The 23,533-nt window shown below is 44.4% G+C and overlaps 1 protein-coding gene across 1 annotated transcript in view; it reads left to right on the top strand.

Moving 5' to 3' along the window:
* arhgef10 (Rho guanine nucleotide exchange factor (GEF) 10) overlaps positions 1 to 23,533 on the top strand; it is an 83,999-nt gene that overhangs the window by 33,236 nt on the left and 27,230 nt on the right. The window contains exons 10-24 of the mRNA XM_064928466.1: positions 665 to 770; positions 962 to 1,152; positions 1,256 to 1,435; positions 2,113 to 2,229; positions 2,458 to 2,550; positions 5,394 to 5,564; positions 7,358 to 7,503; positions 8,678 to 8,862; positions 14,425 to 14,540; positions 16,608 to 16,735; positions 18,667 to 18,767; positions 19,280 to 19,401; positions 19,587 to 19,673; positions 20,471 to 20,700; positions 22,167 to 22,324. Of these exons, the coding sequence (XP_064784538.1) occupies positions 665 to 770; positions 962 to 1,152; positions 1,256 to 1,435; positions 2,113 to 2,229; positions 2,458 to 2,550; positions 5,394 to 5,564; positions 7,358 to 7,503; positions 8,678 to 8,862; positions 14,425 to 14,540; positions 16,608 to 16,735; positions 18,667 to 18,767; positions 19,280 to 19,401; positions 19,587 to 19,673; positions 20,471 to 20,700; positions 22,167 to 22,324 (2,131 nt within the window). The remainder of the gene's footprint in view (positions 1 to 664; positions 771 to 961; positions 1,153 to 1,255; positions 1,436 to 2,112; positions 2,230 to 2,457; positions 2,551 to 5,393; positions 5,565 to 7,357; positions 7,504 to 8,677; positions 8,863 to 14,424; positions 14,541 to 16,607; positions 16,736 to 18,666; positions 18,768 to 19,279; positions 19,402 to 19,586; positions 19,674 to 20,470; positions 20,701 to 22,166; positions 22,325 to 23,533) is intronic.

Raw genomic sequence — 23,533 nt, 5'->3', positions numbered from 1 at the left:
CCTAGCGGTGTCCCTCACTGACTGACTCAGACCTAGTCCCTTCATCCTGAGCTTATGTCTGGTGGTGAGCTTGTCTCTACTGCATTGACCTGTGCCACTAACTGTGTGGGTGTTGATGCTACTGCATCTCCTAAGTGACATGCCTTTAGGTCTACGGCGTACTGAGACACCAGAGCAGCTGAGTTGTATGTAGGCCTAAACAGGAGGTCCGTACAGGATCATCCCAGTCCACTCCTACAGAACATTTTCAAACAAATCTATAATAAAAGATAGTTATGAAGTTCTACTTTTCAGCAGAGGGTTGTAGCAGTCTAGATAAATCTTCTGAGACTCTACCCTGGCTAATGAAAGAGCTTCTAAACTACTGACATTCCCTATTTACAGGGCTCACATAGAGAGATTGAAGTTAAGTACACATCACTTAAGCCCTTATGCATCTGTGAGAACATTTGAGTTTAGATTGACTCAGTTCAGCTGCTGTCACAGTTGCTGTCTTCCTCTGGTCCACCCTGCTCTCCCTGAGGTCCTGCTCCTGTATTTACATGATCTGCCATCTTCCCTTCTCTTCTAACACAGTTCCTATCTCCTCCCTAAGTGCTTCAGTAGCATGCTGTTCTCTCTGTCTGCTCTGAGTGCTATTTACTGTTGTTGACGTTACATAAAGATGCAAAAGCTGGTGAAGGCAGCGAGAGATGGGACCAAAGATGGCCTGGAGAAAACCAAAGCAGCAGTGAGAAGGGGAAGGTCGTATATCAAGACCCACTGTCACGGTAAGAGTAAGAACAGAACATGGACTATGGTCCTTAGTTCACACTAGTCAGTTAATTACACTGATGTATCTGGGATAAAAATGCAAGCACTTTACATTGTAACAGGGGAATCATCCACTAACAATGTGTATTAACCTCCTGGGTGATGCTCATCTGATTTAAGCTGACCTCGTCTCTCCTGTTTATCTCAGAGAGGAAGTCGACCTGTTTTGAGGATGAGGAGTCAGAGCTATTCATCGAAGTGGAATGCTTCAACATGGAGCCAGTGCTCAGTCCCGTCCCTGAGGGGCTCTCACAACAACAGGTGGTGAGGAGGTGTATACTGGGCTCCATATTAGAGAGTGAGAAGAACTATCTCGATGCACTGAAGCGGATTTTAGAGGTATGTTATTTTACAGTTTATACATTTCATATAACATTTCTCTAATTTCCTCAAGGAAAAGATTTCCTACCACATCCTTATCCTCTTTATCCTCTCTTATCAGCAATATGAAAAGCCACTTTTGGAGATTGAGCCCAGGTTGCTAAGCGATAGGAAGCTGAAGGTGACATTCTATCGTATCCGTGAGATTCTCCAGTGCCATGCCCTGTTCCAGATCGCCCTGGCGTGCCGCGTGGCCGAGTGGGACAGTCTGGAGATGATCGGGGACGTCTTTGTGGCCTCGGTGGGTTGGTGGACAAGTGTAGGAAGGATTCAGTTCTACTTTTAAGATGGCTGGAAGAGTAAACCATTGGACAGTGGTCATGTGGTCAAAACTAGTGGACGGAAACATTCCTTTACTCACACTATGTCCTGTACTGTGCTTCACCATTGAACACAACACTGACTGAAGCGATGGTGCAAGTTTACCATGACTCGTTCTATAGGAATTAGTCCCTTGATTACACACACACACACACACACACACATGACACACACACACGACACACACAGCTGCACTGGGTTCTTGGAGGAAGTGCTCCACCCTGGTGTCTCTGCTGCCTAGCAACCCGGTCAGGGGTCTTCAAACAAAGTCTAACCCAGTAACCCCAGTTCTCCCTCTTCCTGATGTTTGTTACTGTTTGAAGCATGACCACAACACAGGCGCAGGACACAGCATTTGTGACCCATGTGCTGTGTGCCTTCTTCCTTACTGTCCTCTCTCTCTTATCCCTGGCCAGAAACAACCATCATAATACACTGTCCAACTAACAGCTTATTTTGGCCCTAGGAAGCCCCATTCCTTTGTCTGGTACCATGTTAATTCCATTCCTGACTGTAATTGTATCGGACTCGTAAGAGATGTTGATGGCTTGCTCTCTCCCCTTTCTGCCCCGCCCTCTCGCTATATCTGGGTCCCAGTTCTCCAAGTCCATGGTGTTGGATGCCTACTGTGAGTATGTGAACAACTTCAGCACAGCCATGGCGGTGGTCAGGAAGACGTGTGCCTCCAAACCCAGCTTCCTAGACTTCCTCAAGGTCAGTCAGAGCACCACTGTAAATATATATATTTTTTAAGTATGCTCCTGAGAAAATACAGAGATACAGCTATGCAGAATATGCATCGCTGGCTCTATCCTAAACCTAACTCCGCATCGGGACCTGGGGTTGATTTCAGACTGAACCAAAACACTTTGTGGTTCTGTATTGGATTGCCCTGCACTGCATCAATCAGCAATCATTGATTGTCCTCTTCTCTCTCCTCAGCAACGTCAGGACACCAGCAGTGACCGGGTCACTCTCTACGGACTCATGATGAAGCCCATCCAGAGATTCCCTCAGTTCATTCTACTGCTGCAGGTATATATTTCACTGTAACGTCCACACTTAGTGCCGAGAGTACATATTACACATCTACCAGCAGAGGGCGCCACATACTCTCTTACCAAAGAGCTCTGTTGTTAAGAATGCACTATGCAGAGAGAGTGCTGTGAAGTGTGCATACTCTTGGGAAATAATTTCAGGTGCTTCAAATTTGATCCTCACTCATAACTATTATGACTGAGGATAACATTTTAGACTGCCCATTGGCCTTCTGAAAGAATCTGAATAGTTTTAAACTGATGTAATGCCAGTGTAGAGATGTTCTGGATGTGATCGGTGCTCTGTTATATTCTGAATGTGTTATCTCTCCATGCTGTATGGCAGGACATGTTGAAGAACACACCAGCAGGCCACAGTGACAGACTGCCCCTACAGATGTTATGTCATGTTACAGTATGTTATGTTATTCTGTGGTGTTCTGACTGTGATATAATGTGATACAGGACATGTTGAAGAACACACCAGCAGGCCACAGTGACAGACTGCCCCTACAGATGTTATGTCATGTTACAGTATGTTATGTTATTCTGTGGTGTTCTGACTGTGATATAATGTGATACAGGACATGTTGAAGAACACACCAGCAGGCCACAGTGACAGACTGCCCCTACAGATGTTATGTCATGTTACAGTATGTTATGTTATTCTGTGGTGTTCTGACTGTGATATAATGTGATACAGGACATGTTGAAGAACACACCAGCAGGCCACAGTGACAGGCTGCCCCTACAGATGTTATGTCATGTTACAGTATGTTATGTTATTCTGTGGTGTTCTGACTGTGATATAATGTGAAACAGGACATGTTGAAGAACACACCAGTAGGCCACAGTGACAGACTGCCCCTACAGATGTTATGTCATGTTACAGTATGTTATGTTATTCTGTGGTGTTCTGACTGTGATATAATGTGAAACAGGACATGTTGAAGACACACCAGCAGGCCACAGTGACAGGCTGCCCCTACAGATGTTATGTCATGTTACAGTATGTTATGTTATTCTGTGGTGTTCTGACTGTGATATAATGTGAAACAGGACATGTTGAAGAACACACCAGCAGGCCACAGTGACAGACTGCCCCTACAGATGTTATGTCATGTTACAGTATGTTATGTTATTCTGTGGTGTTCTGACTGTGATATAATGTGATACAGGACATGTTGAAGAACACACCAGCAGGCCACAGTGACAGACTGCCCCTACAGATGTTATGTCATGTTACAGTATGTTATGTTATTCTGTGGTGTTCTGACTGTGATATAATGTGATACAGGACATGTTGAAGAACACACCAGCAGGCCACAGTGACAGACTGCCCCTACAGATGTTATGTTATGTTACAGTATGTTATGTTATTCTGTGGTGTTCTGACTGTGATATAATGTGAAACAGGACATGTTGAAGAACACACCAGCAGGCCACAGTGACAGACTGCCCCTACAGATGTTATGTTATGTTACAGTATGTTATGTTATTCTGTGGTGTTCTGACTGTGATATAATGTGAAACAGGACATGTTGAAGAACACACCAGCAGGCCACAGTGACAGACTGCCCCTACAGATGTTATGTTATGTTACAGTATGTTATGTTATTCTGTGGTGTTCTGACTGTGATATAATGTGAAACAGGACATGTTGAAGAACACACCAGCAGGCCACAGTGACAGACTGCCCCTACAGATGTTATGTATGTTACAGTATGTTATGTTATTCTGTGGTGTTCTGACTGTGATATAATGTGAAACAGGACATGTTGAAGAACACACCAGCAGGCCACAGTGACAGACTGCCCCTACAGATGTTATGTTATGTTAAAGTATGTTATGTTATTCTGTGGTGTTCTGACTGTGATATAATGTGAAACAGGACATGTTGAAGAACACACCAGCAGGCCACAGTGACAGACTGCCCCTACAGATGTTATGTTATGTTACAGTATGTTATGTTATTCTGTGGTGTTCTGACTGTGATATAATGTGAAACAGGACATGTTGAAGAACACACCAGCAGGCCACAGTGACAGACTGCCCCTACAGATGTTATGTTATGTTACAGTATGTTATGTTATTCTGTGGTGTTCTGACTGTGATATAATGTGAAACAGGACATGTTGAAGAACACACCAGCAGGCCACAGTGACAGACTGCCCCTACAGATGTTATGTCATGTTACAGTATGTTATGTTATTCTGTGGTGTTCTGACTGTGATATAATGTGAAACAGGACATGTTGAAGAACACACCAGCAGGCCACAGTGACAGACTGCCCCTACAGATGTTATGTCATGTTACAGTATGTTATGTTATTCTGTGGTGTTCTGACTGTGATATAATGTGAAACAGGACATGTTGAAGAACACACCAGCAGGCCACAGTGACAGGCTGCCCCTACAGATGTTATGTTATGTTACAGTATGTTATGTTATTCTGTGGTGTTCTGACTGTGATATAATGTGATACAGGACATGTTGAAGAACACACCAGCAGGCCACAGTGACAGACTGCCCCTACAGATGTTATGTTATGTTACAGTATGTTATGTTATTCTGTGGTGTTCTGACTGTGATATAATGTGATACAGGACATGTTGAAGAACACACCAGCAGGCCACAGTGACAGACTGCCCCTACAGATGTTATGTCATGTTACAGTATGTTATGTTATTCTGTGGTGTTCTGACTGTGATATAATGTGAAACAGGACATGTTGAAGAACACACCAGCAGGCCACAGTGACAGACTGCCCCTACAGATGTTATGTCATGTTACAGTATGTTATTATTCTGTGGTGTTCTGACTGTGATATAATGTGATACAGGACATGTTGAAGAACACACCAGCAGGCCACAGTGACAGACTGCCCCTACAGATGGCCCTGACAGAACTGGAGACCCTGGCTGAAAAGCTCAATGAGAAGAAGCGGGAGGCTGACCAGCGCTGTGAGATCAGACACATAGCGAAGGCCATGAACGAACGCTACCTCAACAAGGTATTGCTCAAACACACACACACACACACACACACACACACACACACACACACACACACACACACACACACACACACACACACAGTCTTGTATAACTAACCTTGTGGGGGGACACAATTCAGTCCCATTATTAAAAAAAAATCCCTATACCCTAACCTTAACCCCAAAACCTAACCCTAGCTCCCAACACTAAAACTAACAGTAGCTCCTAACCCTAAACTTAATTCTAACACTAATTCTAACCTTAACCCTAAACCCCCTAGAAATAGTATTTGACCTTGTGGGGATTCACAAAATGTCCCCAGTTGGTCAAATGTTTGTTTGTTTACTATTCGTGTGGGGACTTCTGGTCCCCATAATTATAGTTTAACATGTCCACACACACCATTGATCTTCTTCAGACCATAGGGGCTCAGTGTTTGTCCTCTATAACTAGATGATATTTGAATGTTTAAACAGATTGTTTCTTCCATTGTGTGGATTTTGAGGCCTTGACTGTAGATGTTTCACATTCTTCACTGAGAATCCATCTATCCACAAATCTGGCAACATACAGGAGATGGCTCTGAGCCTGATACGGAGGCATCAATATTGCCTACTGTCTAATTATTTGTTTATCTGCCCACAAGAGCAAACAGCCGCCCCATGGATCCTACAGTATATTTTATGGATGTGTGCACGCTGCAAAGTGCCTTAACTGTAACTAAAAGCACACTGATCTGTAAACTGCATGTCCTTATACTAGTATGTGTATATTCTACACTAACTAAAAGGTATTTTCATATTCATTTCACCCTTGACACGGACCAGACTAAAAAGCTACAGTAAGATCGGACAAACTGCTTCCCTGCAATATCTACAGAATGTATTCATATATTTTGGGGAGTACCTTAAATGTACATTCAAATCAAATCAAATGTATTTATATAGTCCTTACATCAGCTGATATCTCAAAGTGCTGTACAGAAACCCAGCCTAAAACCCCAAACAGCAAGCAATGCAGGTGGAGAAGCACGGTGGCTAGGAAAAACTCCCTAGAAAGGCCGAAACCTAGAGAGGAACCAGGCTATGAGGGGTGGCCAGTCCTTTTCTGGCTGTGCTGGGTGGAGATTATAACAGAACATGGCCAAGATGTTTAAATGTTCATAAATGACCAGCATAGTCAAATAATAATAATCACAGTGGTTGTTGAGGGTGCAGCAAGTCAGCACCTCAGGAGTAAATGTCAGTTGGCTTTTCATAGCCGATCATTAAGAGTATCTCTACCACTCCTGCTGTCTCTAGAGAGTTGAAAACAGCAGGTCTGGGACAGGTAGCACGTTCGGTGAACAGGTTAGGATTCCATAGCCGCAGGCAGAACAGTTGAAACTGGAGCAGCAGCACGGCCAGGTGGACTGGGGACAGCAAGGAGTCATCATGCCAGGTAGTCCTGAGCCATGGTCCTAGGGCTCAGGTCCTCCGAGAGAGAGAGAGAAAGAGAGAATTAGAGAGAGCATACTTAAATTCACACAGAACACCGGATAAGACAGGAGAAGTACTCCAGATATAACAGACTGACCCTAGCCCCCGACACAAACTACTGCAGCATAAATACTGGAGGCTGAGACAGGAGGGGTCAGGAGACACTGTGGCCCCATCCGATGATACCCCCGGACAGGGCCAAACAGGAAGGATATAACCCCACCACCCACTTTGCCAAAGCACATTGACATAAATCATAAATGAACCTAGGGGAAGACCGTCGAGACCATATATTGTATCTGACCACTTGGTCTCTCTCCCTTACCCATCAGCTTCTGAGTAATGGCAGCCGCTACCTGATTCGCTCTGATGACATAGTGGAGACGGTCTACAACGACCACGGAGAGGTGATCAAGACCAAGGAGCGACGCCTTTTCCTGCTCAACGACGTGCTCATGTGTGCCACGCCCAACGTCCGGTAAGACCCAAAGCACCAGACACAGTACTCACCCTGGTCAGGGTTTCTACCCACAGTTGGAGGGAGCATCCTGTCTGGGTATGATTCTGATCAGCTCCCAGTGGAGGAGCCTGTGTCCTGTAATTATACTGTGCCTCACCACACTAACAACTGGCCACTGGCTCTGACATGAGGATCTATACGCTTTATAAAGTAGTGGTAGTAGTTTATTACATTTTTACAAGTAGGCCGTATTTGGAAGCTAAAAGCTGATTTGCAGTACACAGCACATACAGGTAAACAAATCTCAAGGTGCTTAAAAAGCAAAACAATAAAAAAATATGAATGACATGAGCAACAAATGGAGCGACAGTCAATAAATAGCTTGAGCAGGGGGAGGTGCAGGTACAGGTGGTGAACAGTGGTGGCTGAGCAACCAGATCAGGACATCCGGGGGCAGGAGTCTTACCTCAAGGTGTCTCGCAGCCTCTGTGTGGTAGGATACTTGTGGACCGAGATCGGTGCAGTTTCTTTTCTCCCCATGCACTCACTCAGCATACAGAACACTCTTTTGGAGGAATGCTCTGGAGCGATGAATTCCTCACTGAAAGCTCGCCACCGTCGGCCCCCCGTTGGATCAAGGAGACTGTAGAAACATCCCAATATAGGCCGACGTAGTCAAATTTAAAACGGCTAGCTTGCTAGCATTGTTAGCTAGCCATCTTGAAATGCTGATTTGCCATTAATTCTTAGGCATCAAACAAAATGTAATCCAGAGTAAATCTATACTTGTTTGGCTATTCATAAACAAAAAGTGAAATGATTCATACAAAAAACATAATGATTAAATATTTACAAAATTTACAGGAGCTCATCGCCCAGGCTGTCAAGTGCCAATAGGGCGACATGATAACTGTGGAACCAGTCATGCATGAAGTACAGTCTAAATCTTACAATACAGTCATGCCATTTTCAAAAGAGTTTCCCCGCTTTGATGTGGCATACCATATACAGTACATACCATGGCACATACCTTACGATGGTGAATCAGTTAACCTTCTGAACTTTTGTTTACAATCCCCTCTGTATCAGTGAGGAATACACTCGATAAATGTAATATTGGTTGAAGAAACCTTTATTGGTCCCTGTGAGGAAATTCATTAGTCCTCTGCCTGTCCTTCTCCTCTGTATCCAGGTGCAGCGTTGATGGCAGTGGTAGTGGCAACGCCGCCCTGGGTCAGAAGTTCCTGCTGAAGTGGAGTGTCCCTCTGAGCTTTGTGGACGTAGTAGAGTTTGGCTCCAGTGAAGACATGGGTGACAACAGCCGCTTCACCCCACAACCCCACTCTGGAGAGAAGGTGATCCTCAATGCCAAACCAAGTACGTCCCAATGATTCGCAACCACAGAGATCTGTCACCTGCTTAGTATTGGAAAAAGAGTAAGATGTGGATAAGATGAAGTTTAGAGCCCCCCCAAAAGCACAAACCCTGATTTGTGACATTTTTTCATCATGACCCCACAATTAATCATAAATAGAAGAATGTGAGGCCTGTGGTCTACGACACTGCATCCCAGTGCTAGGGGCATCACTACAGACCCTGGTTCGATTCCGGGCTGTATCACAACTGGCCGTGATTGGGAGTCCCATAGGGCAGTGCACAATTGGCCCAGCGCTGTCCGGGTTAGGGTTTGGCCGGGGTAGTCCATCATTGTAAATACGAATTTGTTCTTAACTGACCTGCCTAGTTAAATAAAGGTTGAATAAAAAAATAATGTAAAAAAAAGTAATAATGCAGGAGAAGACGAGGGCCTGCAAACCGTGCCAATATATCCTCCAAACACCGGCTTCGAGGGCACTATCACTTTAATTCCATGGGTTATCAACATATTACAATAACGATTGACATATTTTCATTAAAAAATGTATTTTGATGAATTTATTCATACTATTTCATCCTTCCACAAGTTATAGTCCCGACACAATTCTAGGGTTGCTACCCAAGCCGGGTGGTCGTTCGTTCTATCAGTTTGGTTACCAGAGACGCAACCCAGTCGTTCAGTCTTTTTGTTCTGTATCTATGGTCGTTCTTTATAAATGTTCCATTGCCATACTGGCTGGCAACCTTCTTATCCCTTGCTAGCTGGCCAGCCAACTACGGCTAACTTACTGTCACATCAAACAGTGCAGCCAGAATAACAACATTTGCATTTGTTTAAGCTGATTTCCAGAGACATTTATTTGGATACATCCATAACAATGAGCTTAATGAGGCACGATTTCACCTGGCATAGAAAATGTGCTCACCATTCAGGACACTGTTGTTCAGAGGAGTTAGCCAACAACACAGCTACAGTAACACAATCACTTCAAACTGAAGCTGGAAAGACTGCAAACTAGCTGCACTTCGTTTTGTTTGACCTTTTTTCATTTGAAATTTCTTTGTATATATCCATAAAAATGATGCCAGCTGATTCATGATTTCAACTGGTTGAAAAAACACTGCCTGCTTGTCTGTCTCGTCCCGACTCTCGACACATTATTTACTATGGGACAGCTGGAGATCAAATATGAATATTGAAATAATGTTGCAAATGTCGGAGAGACAGACAACAAGGTTCATACAAATATCCGCAGTTGAAAATTAAATGTTAGTCTGAAAGAAATGTGAGATAATGTCTAGATGCTTTTTACAGTGGAGATCAAGATTATAAATTGCCTGGCTGGGCTGATGAGACAGTGGATTGCACAGTCAGATAGAACAGAGTAAATAGGCATTTTAACGTCATAGATTTAGCCAGTGGTAAATTGTGGAAGAGACATTGGCTGGAATATGGTTTTAACCAATCAACATTCAGGATTAGACCCACCCGTTGTATACATTGAAATAATATGCATTACTCTGCACTGTGGCTGTACAATGCATATACAGCACAGTACAAGCAGCAATACCTTCTGCTGTGTGTAAAATCAAAACAATTTCCTCTTAGTGCTGATTACGTTTCAACACCCCCCTCCCTGAAATATGAATGAGTTCTAGATGATTACTGTAATTATTTAGCAGACTGCCTGGCCAGTTCCCAGTGGGTTCAGATCAACACTACAGTACAAGCACTACATGACTAACTGATGTTACTGTTGGATGACACATGGGGGGCTCTCCTTCTCAGATTATTGTGTTGCAGGACCACAGTCAATAACAAGGATTAAAATTTGCTTACTAATTCATTTGACACACCAACAACAAATGTTTAGCCATCATTTTCTGTGTGCCAGGCTTTCCATCTCGAACCACTGAGAGACGTTTGAAAGTTGTTCCAGAGAGACTGTGGTGAGTCTTTAAGCAGCCAGCTCCACTCTCTGCTGCAGGGTCACTGACTTCACTCTTTCCCCTGGCCTGCTCTGGCAGCTGCTCGTCATGGCCGCTCCTTTAAACTCCTTATTGGAAACCATGCTACCATCATAACCAGACTGTATGGTTTGTGATCATAACCAGGCAGTTGCTTTTTTTTAGTAAAGAACATTCACCCTGACTACAAACCAGGCGTCGGTAATGGGGAATGCAACGGTACATTAGTGTGCTTTTCATTTAGCTGGTGTTCAGGTGGTGACAGCAGTATACCCACTGGGGAAGGCATGGTGGATGCTGTAAAAGCTATGGAGTAACTATGTTGACATTTGATATTTTTTGCGAGAGGTTATGAACAGAGGTGAGAGTTGTTTCCTGTGCATGGCAGGCGTTTTCTCTTACACCAAGCCCTCTGATGCAGTCCCATCTGTGGTGCAAGTGTGATCTACTCCAGTCGTGTGTATATAAAGCCAGAGAAACTCATTCCATATATATATATATATACTACTGTTCGAAAGTTCACTTATACATTTCCTTGTTTTTGAAAGAGAACCAACAAAAGAATTGTCCATTAAGATAACATTAAATTGATCAGAAATACAGTGTAGACATTGTTAATGTTATAAATGACTATTGTAGATGGAATATTTTTTTATGGAATATCTACATAGGCGTACAGAGATCCATTATCGGCAACCATCACTCCTGTGTTCCAATGGCACGTTGTGGTAGCTAATCCAAGTTTATCATTTTTGTGTGTGTGTGTGTGTATGTATGTATGTATGTATGTATATATATATATATATATATATATATATATATATATATATATATACCGAGGGTATGGTCTACTGTATAGCGACATTGAGCCTCTGATTACAAATGGCTTTATAGTGTAATAGCCATGCCTTTTGACCCACATGCTGAGAAGAGGATGACCATCTAGCCTGTAAATGGATGTCGTTGTGCGTAAGCCTGTGTTATTTAAGAGTCCATTAGTGATCTACTGTACAGTACAACTCTCCATCCATATTGTTAAGGACCCGGAGTGAAGTCGAACATATGGGCCATTTCTTGTTTTCCTCTCACCCTCTTACTCATTGAAATGCCAGGGGATAAGCAACCTTTCCTCTCTCCCCTCTCCTCCACTGCCCAACTGCCAACCCCCGTCCCCTCTCCTCCCCAAAGCCTCTTACCCACTCACCCACCCGTCAGCTCTCCATCTGCCCTCTATTCCCATCCACAGACGGCCTGATGGGGGCTAAAGACAGTCAACTAAAGCATCTGGACCCTGGGCTGACAGTCAGGCAGGCATATTCCTAGCCAGCTGTCTAGTCCTGAGCTAGGTTAGACCCCTATATATACATCCAGTAACCTATTGCTCTTAGGAGATCCATATGGACTGGACTGCAGTCTGGTTCAGCTCAGTAATGTTAGCTCATTAAATTGGGACATAGAGCCCGAATGGAAAACATTACATTAGGGTATGGCCATTTTTATGACAGAAATGGATCAGGCCATGTCACTCCCCCATATTTTGTCTATGACCCATATAATTTATTCAATACTGATGACATTTCCCTCCTAGTCAGTCCTCTCTGTGTGTCTGTTCTGTTTAAGTGGGAAAAACCCTCACTCTCAGCTTCTCTCCCTCCCTCCGTAGTCCAGTATGTTCTGTCAAAGCAACTGGTGACCTGCCTACTGGAGGCAATGAAAAGACGGTCCAGCGTATGATGTCACAGTTTCCTGTGCTCTGCTCTGCTCTGAATGTCTGTTTGCTTGCCTCACGTCTGTTGTACTTAGCTTCGCTAATTGGGACCACCAGAAGAGATGACTGCTCAACAGGTCAGGTTCAGCTTGACCATGGCGCTCAGTCTCATTGTGGAATATTGTCATTGTTTGTCAGAACATATAATATCTATAGTCATAGAGATGAATGATGGCCTGCAGAATTACCATGGATGACAAGCCAATGAGCATGACTGAAGCTTATTCAGTGATTCTGCCTTGACTAGGTTCCAACCACACAAAGACATCATAGGGCACCTGAGTGGCACAGGGGTCTAAGGCACTGCATCTCAGTGCCAGAGGCATCACTACAGACCCTGGTTCAATCCCGGGCTGTATTACAACCGGTCGTGATCGGAAGTCCCATAGTGCGGCGTACAATTGGCCCAGCGTCGTCCTGGTTAGGGGAGGGTTTGGCCGGGGTAGGCCGTCATTGTAAAATAAGATTATTTTTTAAACTGATTTGCCTAGTTAAATAAAATAAAAATTAAGACCAATGAGGCGGGAATAGTTTAACTTCATTAGACAATTAGCTCAATAGAACATACATTTTTAACATGCTTTTGAAGCTAGGACAAATTGTTATTGTCGACCATACACTTTTCAAATTGCTTTCAACCCAACACAATGTCTGTAACAGTAAAACAGTTCAATGATACTCTGTGACCTGGACATATTCAGAAGTGGAATGATATCTCGGTATATGATGAAGAGAACGTCTCTGAATTAGCTTCTGCATGTAAACTTACAATCTGAAGTATCCTTTTTGAATGACTCTTTCTGTCTCCAGTGTGACCACCGAAGTACTTAGTGCATTTCAAACGGGGTGGAAGTTTCTCTGAGTGTCCTCTCTTGGCAGCCCTGGGGAAGAATGGAGTGGTTGCCATGGAGCTGGAACACTACGGCAGTGTGAAGGTCCATTATAGGCCCCACAGAAAGTAGACTGGCAAAACCAGAGGGAGCTCCAGGAATCCTGGCGCCAGAGATTCCCGTTCACATTAACCCCCTGCCAGTTCCAATGTGCTGCCTAATGAGAGTGGTAGACCACGTTTAACTTGAAAAGTCATATGGTGAAATCATCTTTAAGAGCTTGCCTTTTTACTTGTTAGCTGACAGTACCATATGCTGCAAATCCTACCGTACAATGACTTGTTGGCAGGCATGTCTGAAAGATGAGGAGGGTCCTCTCTGTGCTGCAGGTTTAATTTGAGTTACAGCCTTGAGAGAAGGCTATGTGCTGGCAGAGCCTACAGGGGGCCTCTCCTCTTTCTCTCCCTTTCTCTCTCTGAGGAGTCTGGCTCTCTGTCTGTGTCTCTTCCTGATATACAGGCTGAGCCCTGACAAACAAAGCAGCCCATTGTCCCGAGCTGGACGCACAGAAACACAATAATCCCTTACTTCACTGGCCTGTTGGTTCGGTTAGGCAGGGCACATCTACAAAGAAACACACACACGCTAGTGCAATAGAGGGAAGTTTAACACCAGGAAACTGCCGTTGGGTAACGGTACTCATTTCCAACGCACACACACACACACACACACACACGGTTCAGAGCCATGCCAAGTTGGGAAACAGACTGACTTTGTCTGGCAGTGTGTCTTATTTTACCTCCTGCTTTCAATGCACAATAATTGCCTTTGAGATTTGTATGGCTCATATTGTTGGGTCAGTGGGTTCAGATGGGATATGGGCTCAGCTTTGTGAATCAGAACTTACTACTACTACCAACTTTATTTGGTAATAATGCAGTTTCCTGTTGACAATGACATGATAGTTTATTGACTTATCATTGTCTCTCCTCTCAGATAAGCTGTACATGGGTCCAGGCCAGCTGTACCAGGACCTGCAGAACCTCATCCACGACCTCAGCCTAGTCAACCAGATCTCCAGCATGATCGGAAGCCTCAAGGGAAACTACCAGGTGAGCCGCATATACAGTGCCTTGCGAAAGTATTTGGCCCCCTTGAACTTTGCGACCTTTTGCCACATTTCAGGCTTCAAACATAAAGATATAAAACTGTATTTTTTTTGTGAAGAATCAACAACAAGTGGGACACAATCATGAAGTGGAACGACATTTATTGGATATTTCAAACTTTTTTAAACAAATCAAAAACTGAAAAATTGGGCGTGCAAAATTATTCAGCCCCTTAAGTTAATACTTTCAGTGCGCAAACTTTTCCAGAAGTTCAGTGAGCTGAAGATCCAATGTTGGTAAATGACTAATGATGATAAATACAATCCACCTGTGTGTAATTTTTCCCATTGCACCTCACTTGCAAAATAGTCTCAGAGGTCAGTGAGGTTGGAGAGAGCATTTGAAGAACAGCAGTTTTCAGTTCTTTCCACAGATTCTCGATTGGATTCAGGTCTGGACTTTGACTTGGCCATTCTAACACCTGGATATGTTTATTTTTGAACCATTCCATTGTAGATTTTGCTTTATGTTTTGGATCATTGTCTTGTTGGAAGACAAATCTCCAAGTCCCAGTCTCTAAACTTTGCAGACTCCATCAAGGGAAGACTTCCAGAATGGCCCTGTATTTGGCCCATCCATCTTGGATCAATTTTAAGATCTTTCCTGTCCCTGCTGAAGAAAAGCAGGCCCAAACCATGATATTGCACCACCATGTTTGACAGTGGGTATGGTGTGTTCAGGGTGAAAGCTGTGTTGCTTAAAGATATCCAAACATAACATTTTGCATTGTTGCCAAAAGTTCAATTTTGGGAGACACACCAAACATGTGGAACAGGTGTTTGGTGATGTCTCCAAAGGTGGCTTTTTGGCAACAATGCAAACTTTTTATGGATATCTTTAAGAAATTGCTTTCTTCTTGCCACTCTTCCATAAAGGCCATGATTTGTGCAAGCATCATGATTTTGTCCTATGGACAGAGTCTCCCAGGGACAGGAAAGATCTCTAAAATTCATCCAGAGTGATCATGGGCCTCTTGGCTGCATCTCTGATCAGTCTTCTCCTTGATGAGCTGAAAGTTGAGACTGGGACGGAGATTTGTCTTCCAACAAGACAATGATCTGAAACATCCTTCCATTTCAATGGAATGGTTGCAAAATAAACATATGGGATGTTTAAATGGGAAATCTTTTTGTATCAAATCCAGACTTTAAACTTCTTCACAACAGTATCTGTGGACCTGCCTGGTGTGTTCCTTGTTCTTAATGATGCTCTCCATCCAACCTTTAACGGACCTCTGAGACTATTTTGCAGGTGGAATGGGAACTTGATTACAAAGGTGGATGTAGTCATCATTAGTCATTTAGGTCAACATTGGATCATTCAGAGATCCTCACTGAACTTCTGGAGAGAGTTTGCTGCACTGAAAGTAAAGGGGCTGAATAATTTTGCATGCCCAATTTTTCAGTTTTTGATTTGTTTAAAAAAGTTTGAAATATCAAATAAATGTCGTTCCACTTCATGATTGTGTCCCACTTGTTGTTGATTCTTCACAAAAAAAATACAGTTTTATATCTTTATGTTTGAAGCCTGAAATGTGGCAAAAGGTCGCAAAGTTCAAGGGGGCCAAATACTTTCGCAAGACACTGTATAAATGTGTGTGTGTTTGGGGGGGGGGGGAGACAGTGCTGAGTCGTGCTGGGCTGTGAGACTCAACTAGCCAGTGTTAGTGATGTTTCTGCCTGAGAGTGGTGGGGGAGCAGAGAACAGGCCAGAGGCACACAGAGAGACATGTTTCTGTCTGTCTGAAAGTGGTGGGGGAGCAGAGAACAGGCCAGAGGCACACAGAGAGACATGTGTGTCTCACACACACACAAGACAGAGGGGGGCTTTTGTGGTCAATTTGGAAGAGCTGGTGTGTGGAGTCAATCTCTGCTCGCCCAATGGAATGATTGAAGGCTGTTATAGATCTCGCTTGACATTATGGGGCTGTGGTTTAAGCAGTGTCTTGTGTTAATACTTTATTTGTCTCTCTCTGGCTCTTTCCCATCCCTCCATCCCTCTCTCCTCTAGAACGTTAACCCTGCGGTGGCCCATGATTGGGTGTCAGGTCTGCAGCGTCTCATCCTGAAGAAGGAGGAAGAGATCCGGGCGGCAGACCGCTGTAGGATCCAGCTGCAGCTGCCTGGCAAACCGGACAAGTCAGTGTCTTACACACCACACTGCTGTCTCTCTCTCACACATAGACCTCACTCACACCACACTGCTGTCTCTCTCTCACACATAGACCTCACTCCCATCACACTGCTGTCTAACTCTCACACGTAGACCTCACTCCCACCACACTGCTGTCTCTCTCTCACACATAGACCTCACTCACACCACACTGCTGTCTCTCTCTCACACATAGACCTCACTCACACCACACTGCTGTCTCTCTCTCACACATAGACCTCACTCCCACCACACTGCTGTCTCTCTCTCACACATAGACCTCACTCACACCACACTGCTGTCTCTCTCTCACACATAGACCTCACTCACACCACACTGCTGTCTCTCTCTCACACATAGACCTCACTCACACCACACTGCTGTCTCTCTCTCACACATAGACCTCACTCCCACCACACTGCTGTCTCTCTCTCACACATAGACCTCACTCCCACCACACTGCTGTCTCTCTCTCACACATAGACCTCACTCCCACCACACTGCTGTCTCTCTCTCACACATAGACCTCACTCCCACCACACTGCTGTCTCTCTCTCACACATAGACCTCACTCCCACCACACTGCTGTCTCTCTCTCACACATAGACCTCACTCCCACCACACTGCTGTCTCTCTCTCACACATAGACCTCACTCCCACCACACTGCTGTCTCTCTCTCACACATAGACCTCACTCCCACCACACTGCTGTCTCTCTCTCACACATAGACCTCACTCCCACCACACTGCTGTCTCTCTCCCACACATAGACCTCACTCACACCACACTGCTGTCTCTCTCTCACACATAGACCTCACTCCCACCACACTGCTGTCTCTCTCTCACACACTAGGTTAGGCCCCTATGTCCTCACTCCCTCACTGTCTCCTCTCACCATTCAGGAATGAGCACAGTGTGTTACTGTCACGGTGGTAACAACTTTAACTTTGTTCTTGTCTGATCTCAGGGGTATGATTTAGTCTGTTAGAGCTCTGTGCTTTCTGCTGTGGAGCAGTGTGTTTATCTCCTCAGAGAAGACAGTGCAGCTGTTTCATCAACTCATTACTATAGGAGAGTACTCCCTCCCTTCACATGGTTCCTTCTGGACATAACCAGCACCTTGTTTACTCACACTGACCCCTGAGACCGCAGGGCTTCACGTTTAGAGATACAACTTTGCTGCTCTCATTCCTCTCCGATCGCCCACATCTAAAAACAACACTCCAGAGAGAGAGAGGGACAGATGGAGAGAGGGAGTGAACAGGAAGTTGCATGCCAGAGAGATCCTTCTGTGATGTGGTATTTATGTTGGCTGTTCTTAGCTGTTGTAATCATTGTTGTCTTGAAATATTCACAGCCCTGTCTGCTGTCAGAGAGCAGGATCACATGTCCCTTCAGCTCTTAGGTTCCTCTGACAGCACTGTGTTGTTCCGCTGTGTCATCTGGGGATGTGGGAGATATGTGGGCTGTATTCAAAATCAGGATCACTGAGCAGTTGCATAAATCTTTGAAAATAGTGCAGAAAAGTAGTGCACTGACTTAAAATCAGCATTTATTTACTCATGTTCATTCACTCCTACCATACCAACATGTTGGAATACACCCCAGTGTTATATTTCAATGCACTGAGTGGGCTCTGAGCAACACACTGTATAATGGATCCTGTCACTGTATCAACACACTCTCTCTATGCCTCCTCTCTCTCTCTCTCTCTCATCTCCTCCTCTCTCTCCCCCTCTCTCTCTCTCTCTCTCTCTCTCTCTCTCTCTATGCCTCCTCTCTCTCTCTCTCTCTCTCTCTCTCTCTCTCTATGCCTCTCTCTCTCCCTCTCTCTCTCTCTCTCTCTCTCTCTCTCTCTGCCTCCTCTCTCTCTCTCGCTCTCTCTCTCTCTCTCGCTCTCTCTTTCTCCTCTGGGCAGATCTGGCAGGCCCACATACTTCAGTGCAGTGTTCAATACGTTCTCTCCTGCCATCAAACAGTCATGGATCAGTAACCTGCAGATGGCCAAGCTTGCTCTGGGTATGTCTAATCTGGCCTCAGTCACAACCACAGACCCAATGCTCTGTCTGTGGACGTTGGATACTTTGTGTTCCATATTGCTTGTCTCCACTGTCTCTGTGACTTTGTAGTTCCATAGAACACTGTAGTAGGTGTATGCGGAGGGACAGCCTCTCTGCCCTTTTTCCACTTGGAAATGTTCAAACTGCCCCCGGCTTCGTGGCTCACTTCCAAAATCCAGGTTCAGTTGCATAGCAATGGCTATTTAGAAATCCATGTTTAGTGAGTGAATATCATTAGTTCAAATTCACTTTTCCAGTTCTGTGGTCCCCTCTGTAAAATGGATCATTAAGTTATAAAGCCTGGATCTGGTGTATAGATTATAGAATCAGGTGTTCTGTAACATATTTGGAAAAATTTACCGGTTGGAATTTAGGATCGCTCCACACTGGACATAGTGTTCTTCTTTAAAAATGAAATGATGGTATGGTATGGACTTGTCACTCAAACTGTGTGTGTGTGTGTGTTAACAGAGGAGGACAACCTGCAGGGCTGGTTCTTTGCAGAGGATGATGGTAACCAGAACAAGAAGCAGAAACATCCTCTCCTGCTCAGGCAGATGCCTGTGGTCATGTCCAAACTACAGGAGTTCAAGGTGGGCCTCCGCTCCCCCACACGGCCTCCTTCTCTCTGAGCCGTGGGCAAAGTTAATGGCTCCATGTACAGAGTCCACATCCCATGGCTGCATGAATCATTTGTTCCAATGCCATGTAGGAAATTACTACAAACTCCATACACACGTGATGTGAAAACTGTGTCTGTTCCCTCTGTCTGTGTCAGGTGGAGTGTGCGGTCCATAACCCCGAGCCCCACATCAACATAGAGAGCACAGCAGACACCCCTGCTCTGGGACACGGCTGTGTGTGGGTAAGGACACCTGGAGGTTTCATTTTCTAAAACGTATACCTTTGTGCAGTATGGACACCCATGTGCTTCATTGTATTTAACCTTTATTTAACTAGGCAAGTCAGTGAAGAACAAATTCTTATTTTCAATGACGGCCTGGGAACAGTGGGTTAACTGCCTTGTGCAGGGGTAGAACGACAGATTTGATCTTGAAACCTTTCGGTTACTAGTCCAACACTCTAACCACTAGGCTACCCTGCCATATAACAACAGATACATACTGTCGCGTATGCATCTAGCCAGAGCCAAGTGTTGAGAGTAGACATCTTACTCATCATCAGCTATAAAAAAGCTTTCTTCCACTCACACTGAGATTTATATGAATAATTGAACAGAGGCCCTTTCATTCATGAGCTGTAATTCTGAACCAGTGGTATGTTTACTGTATGAATCAGTTTAGTGCCTCTTAGCTGTGTGCATTTACTTCAGACAGTGATAAAACATTCACAATACTTTGACTCCCAATGTCCTCCAGTGATGGACTGTTCCCATTCTCAATGAAAGCTCACACTTTTCCATTGTAAATGACTCACTCTTGGCCTGGATTGAGAGGGCCATTCTGTCCCGCTCTAAGCTCCTACTGGTCAGTCAGCTGTGCGGCTTTCTGCTGGAGTGGTTAGAAGCATTGTAACAGTTTGTTGTTGTGATTGTTGCTCTGTAAAATGCGTTTATTTCCTAGCTAGGGCATGGAATCTTTCCTGGTCAGGTCATGTGGTAAGGAAACACTCCTAAATGTTACTACTCCTATCCCTGTTCAGGTGGCGAGCTGCACCAACCAGATGGGTCAGATAGCCATCGTGGCCTTGCAAAACTCCAGCCCCAAAGTGACAGAGTGCTTCAATGTTGAGTCACGGATCCTGTGTATGGCGTACGTACCCATGGAGCAGAGGACCCAGGAGAACGGGGAGGGGAACCCCGAAAATAATCACTCCTCAGCAGGGAAGACCAGTGATGCCCCCACGGTCTGTCTGGGCATGGAGGAGGGCAGGTATGTGTGGGTTTACATCCACAAGCCTAATTAACAAACTTACTGTAAGCCTACAACTGGTCTTCACCTCAACTGCAATACACAGGTATCAAAATAAATCAACTGATTTGATTGTACTATAATTTCCTCATGCGGTGCAATTGGAAAGTATTCAGACCCCTTGAATTTTTCCAAATGTTGTTACGTTACAGCCTTATTCTAAAATGGATTAAGTAAATGTTTTTCCTCAACAATCTACACAAAATAATATCCAATAATTTCAAAGCTAAAACAGGTTTTTGGATTTTTTTTGCAAATGTATAAAAATAAATTAAAAAACAGCTACCTTATTTACATAAGTATTCAGACCTTTTGCTATGAGACTCGTAATTGAGCTCAGGTGCATCCTGTTTCCATTGATCATTATTGAGATGTTTCTACAACTTATCTGGGGTCCACCTGGTAAATTCAATTGATTGTACATGATTTGGAAAGGCACACACCGGACTATATAAGGTCCCACAGTTGACAGTGCATGTCAGTGCAAAAACCAAGCCATGAAGTTGAAGGAATTGTCTGTAGTGCTCTGAGACAGGCTTGTATCGAGGCACAGATCTGGGAAGAGTACCAAAACATTTATGCTACATTGAAGGTCCCCAAGAACACAGTGGCCTCCATCATTCTTAAATGGAAGAAGTTTGGAACCACCAAGACTTTTCCTAGAGCTGACCACCCGGCCAAACTGAGCAATCGGGGCACTTTCCCCCGATTGGTCAGGGAGGTGGCCTTGGTCAGTGAGGTGACCAAGAACCCGATGGTCACTCTGACAGAGCTCCAGAGTTCCTCTTTGGAGATGGGAGAACCTTCCAGAAGGACAACCATCTCTGCAGCACTCCACCAATCAGGCATTTATGGTAGAGTGGCCAGACGGAAGCCACTCCTTAGTAAATGGCATGACAGCTCGCTTGGAGTTTGCCAAGAGGCACCCAAAGGTGGTCTGGTCTGATGAAACCAAGGTTGAACTCTTTGATCTGAATGCCAAGCGTCACACCTGGCAGCATCATGCTGTGTGAATGTTTTCAGCAGCAAGGACTGGGAGGCTAGTCAGGATTGAGGGAAAGATGAACGGAGCAAAGTACAGAGAGATCGAAAATCTCTGGAGAGACCTGCGACCTGAGAGACCAGAAAACCAGAGACCAGAGAAACTCTTCAACCAACCTTACAACGCTTGAGAGGACCTACAGAGAAACTCCCCAAATACAGGTGTGCCAATCTTGTAGCGTCATACACAAGAAGACTCAAGGCTGCAATCGCTGCCAAAGGTACTTCAACAATGTACTGATTAAAGGGTCTGAATACTTTTCTAAACATTTCTAAAAACAAATTAATCCGTTTTAGAATAAGGCTTTAACGTTAAAAAAAGTGGAAAAGACAATATGCAGAACATGATCATATTTCATTTTCCTGACGCTTGTCTTCCTCTGTAGCATCATAGTCTATAAGAGCAGCCAGAGATCCAAGAAGGTCCGTCTACAACACTTCTTCACTCCAGACAAGTCTACCGTGACCAGCCTGGTACACAAGAAGCAGTGTTTATACACTGGCCTAGTGAACGGCTCAGTCACCATCTACTCCAGAGCACAAGGTGAGGCCTTGTTCTGAAGACTGACTGACTGTCTGTCTGTCTGTCTGTCTGTCTGTCTCAACAGTTTATTTTTGTTACGTTAAATTTAAATAGGTATACTATACAATGGTACTAGCTAAATTGGCTTAACTGAACACAAAATATGAATTTATTTGAATTAATAGGTGCGTTTGTTTTTATATCCAAGTAGGCGTTCTGTGTTTATTTGAAATGGTCAGAAAAAGAGAACTTTTGCTTGCTACTGTGCATTCAGTCCAACCAATAAACTTGAAAAGAGGAACAGATTCAGCCATTCAGCCTCTCCTGACCTTTTCTCAGTTGCGGGGAAATGGTGTGTTATTAGGTTGCTGGGCAGACTCACAGAGAGGCTGTTAAGTGTGTGTGTTGACCCAGTCCCTGTGGCTTCCAGGTTGAATCACCAGTGTGTCCAGTGTATTAACTCTGCTCCAAGGCCTGGGCCTCCCTCTCTCTCTGAGGCTGGCTGGCTGGCTGTACGAGGTCTCACAACGGTCTGTTGCCATTCAGCCTGGCCTGGTTGCCTGGGAGATGTCGCTAATCTACTAGTTAGTGCTGACCTATTTAATATCCTAACAGAGCTAGCACACTGTCAGGCACACAGTACTAGCTCTCTCCCCTGCTCTTTCGTTCCCTTTCTCTCTCTTTCTCTCTGCCAGTGCTTGTCTGAGTCTCTTTCTCTCTCATAGTATGAAAACACTTGTTTTTGAAGGAGTAAAGTGCATTTAGTGACCGCAACATGACCACATTTAAGACATGATGGTGAGAGGCTACCATTGCCAAGGGCTAGCTATGTTGTTAATTAATTACACCATCTGCATCGGTATGACACGCAGCTCTCCGAGTCTCATCATGACTCATCGCTCTAGGAAAGTTATTGATGTTTTAAAACCAGAATCAGAGAAAAAAATGAGGATACACTGTAGTTATCCATTTTCTCAGTGCCTTGAAGATCTGTCTGTCTTCATGTTGGTGTTGGTGCCTGCTCGGCGTCACACTGGATCTCTGTGGTCCCAGTTGGTCATTTCCAGCTCTTCAGTTCAGTTCAGAGATAATTAAATGCCTGGTGGTTTTATTCTTACATTTCCCAGCTAAGTCACCATCAGAGTATTAATTTACATATCTGGATGTTGTAAGATGGAAAAGTGTAGAAAATCCCTGTTCCAAATCCAGGTTGAGGTCATCTGCTTTCCG

The sequence above is a fragment of the Oncorhynchus masou genome, chromosome 21 (genome assembly GCF_036934945.1).
Source record: "Oncorhynchus masou masou isolate Uvic2021 chromosome 21, UVic_Omas_1.1, whole genome shotgun sequence".
Taxonomy (NCBI): Eukaryota; Metazoa; Chordata; class Actinopteri; order Salmoniformes; family Salmonidae; genus Oncorhynchus; species Oncorhynchus masou.
The sequence above is the reverse complement of the archived record's forward strand: the minus strand, read 5'-3'. Positions and strand labels throughout refer to the sequence as shown.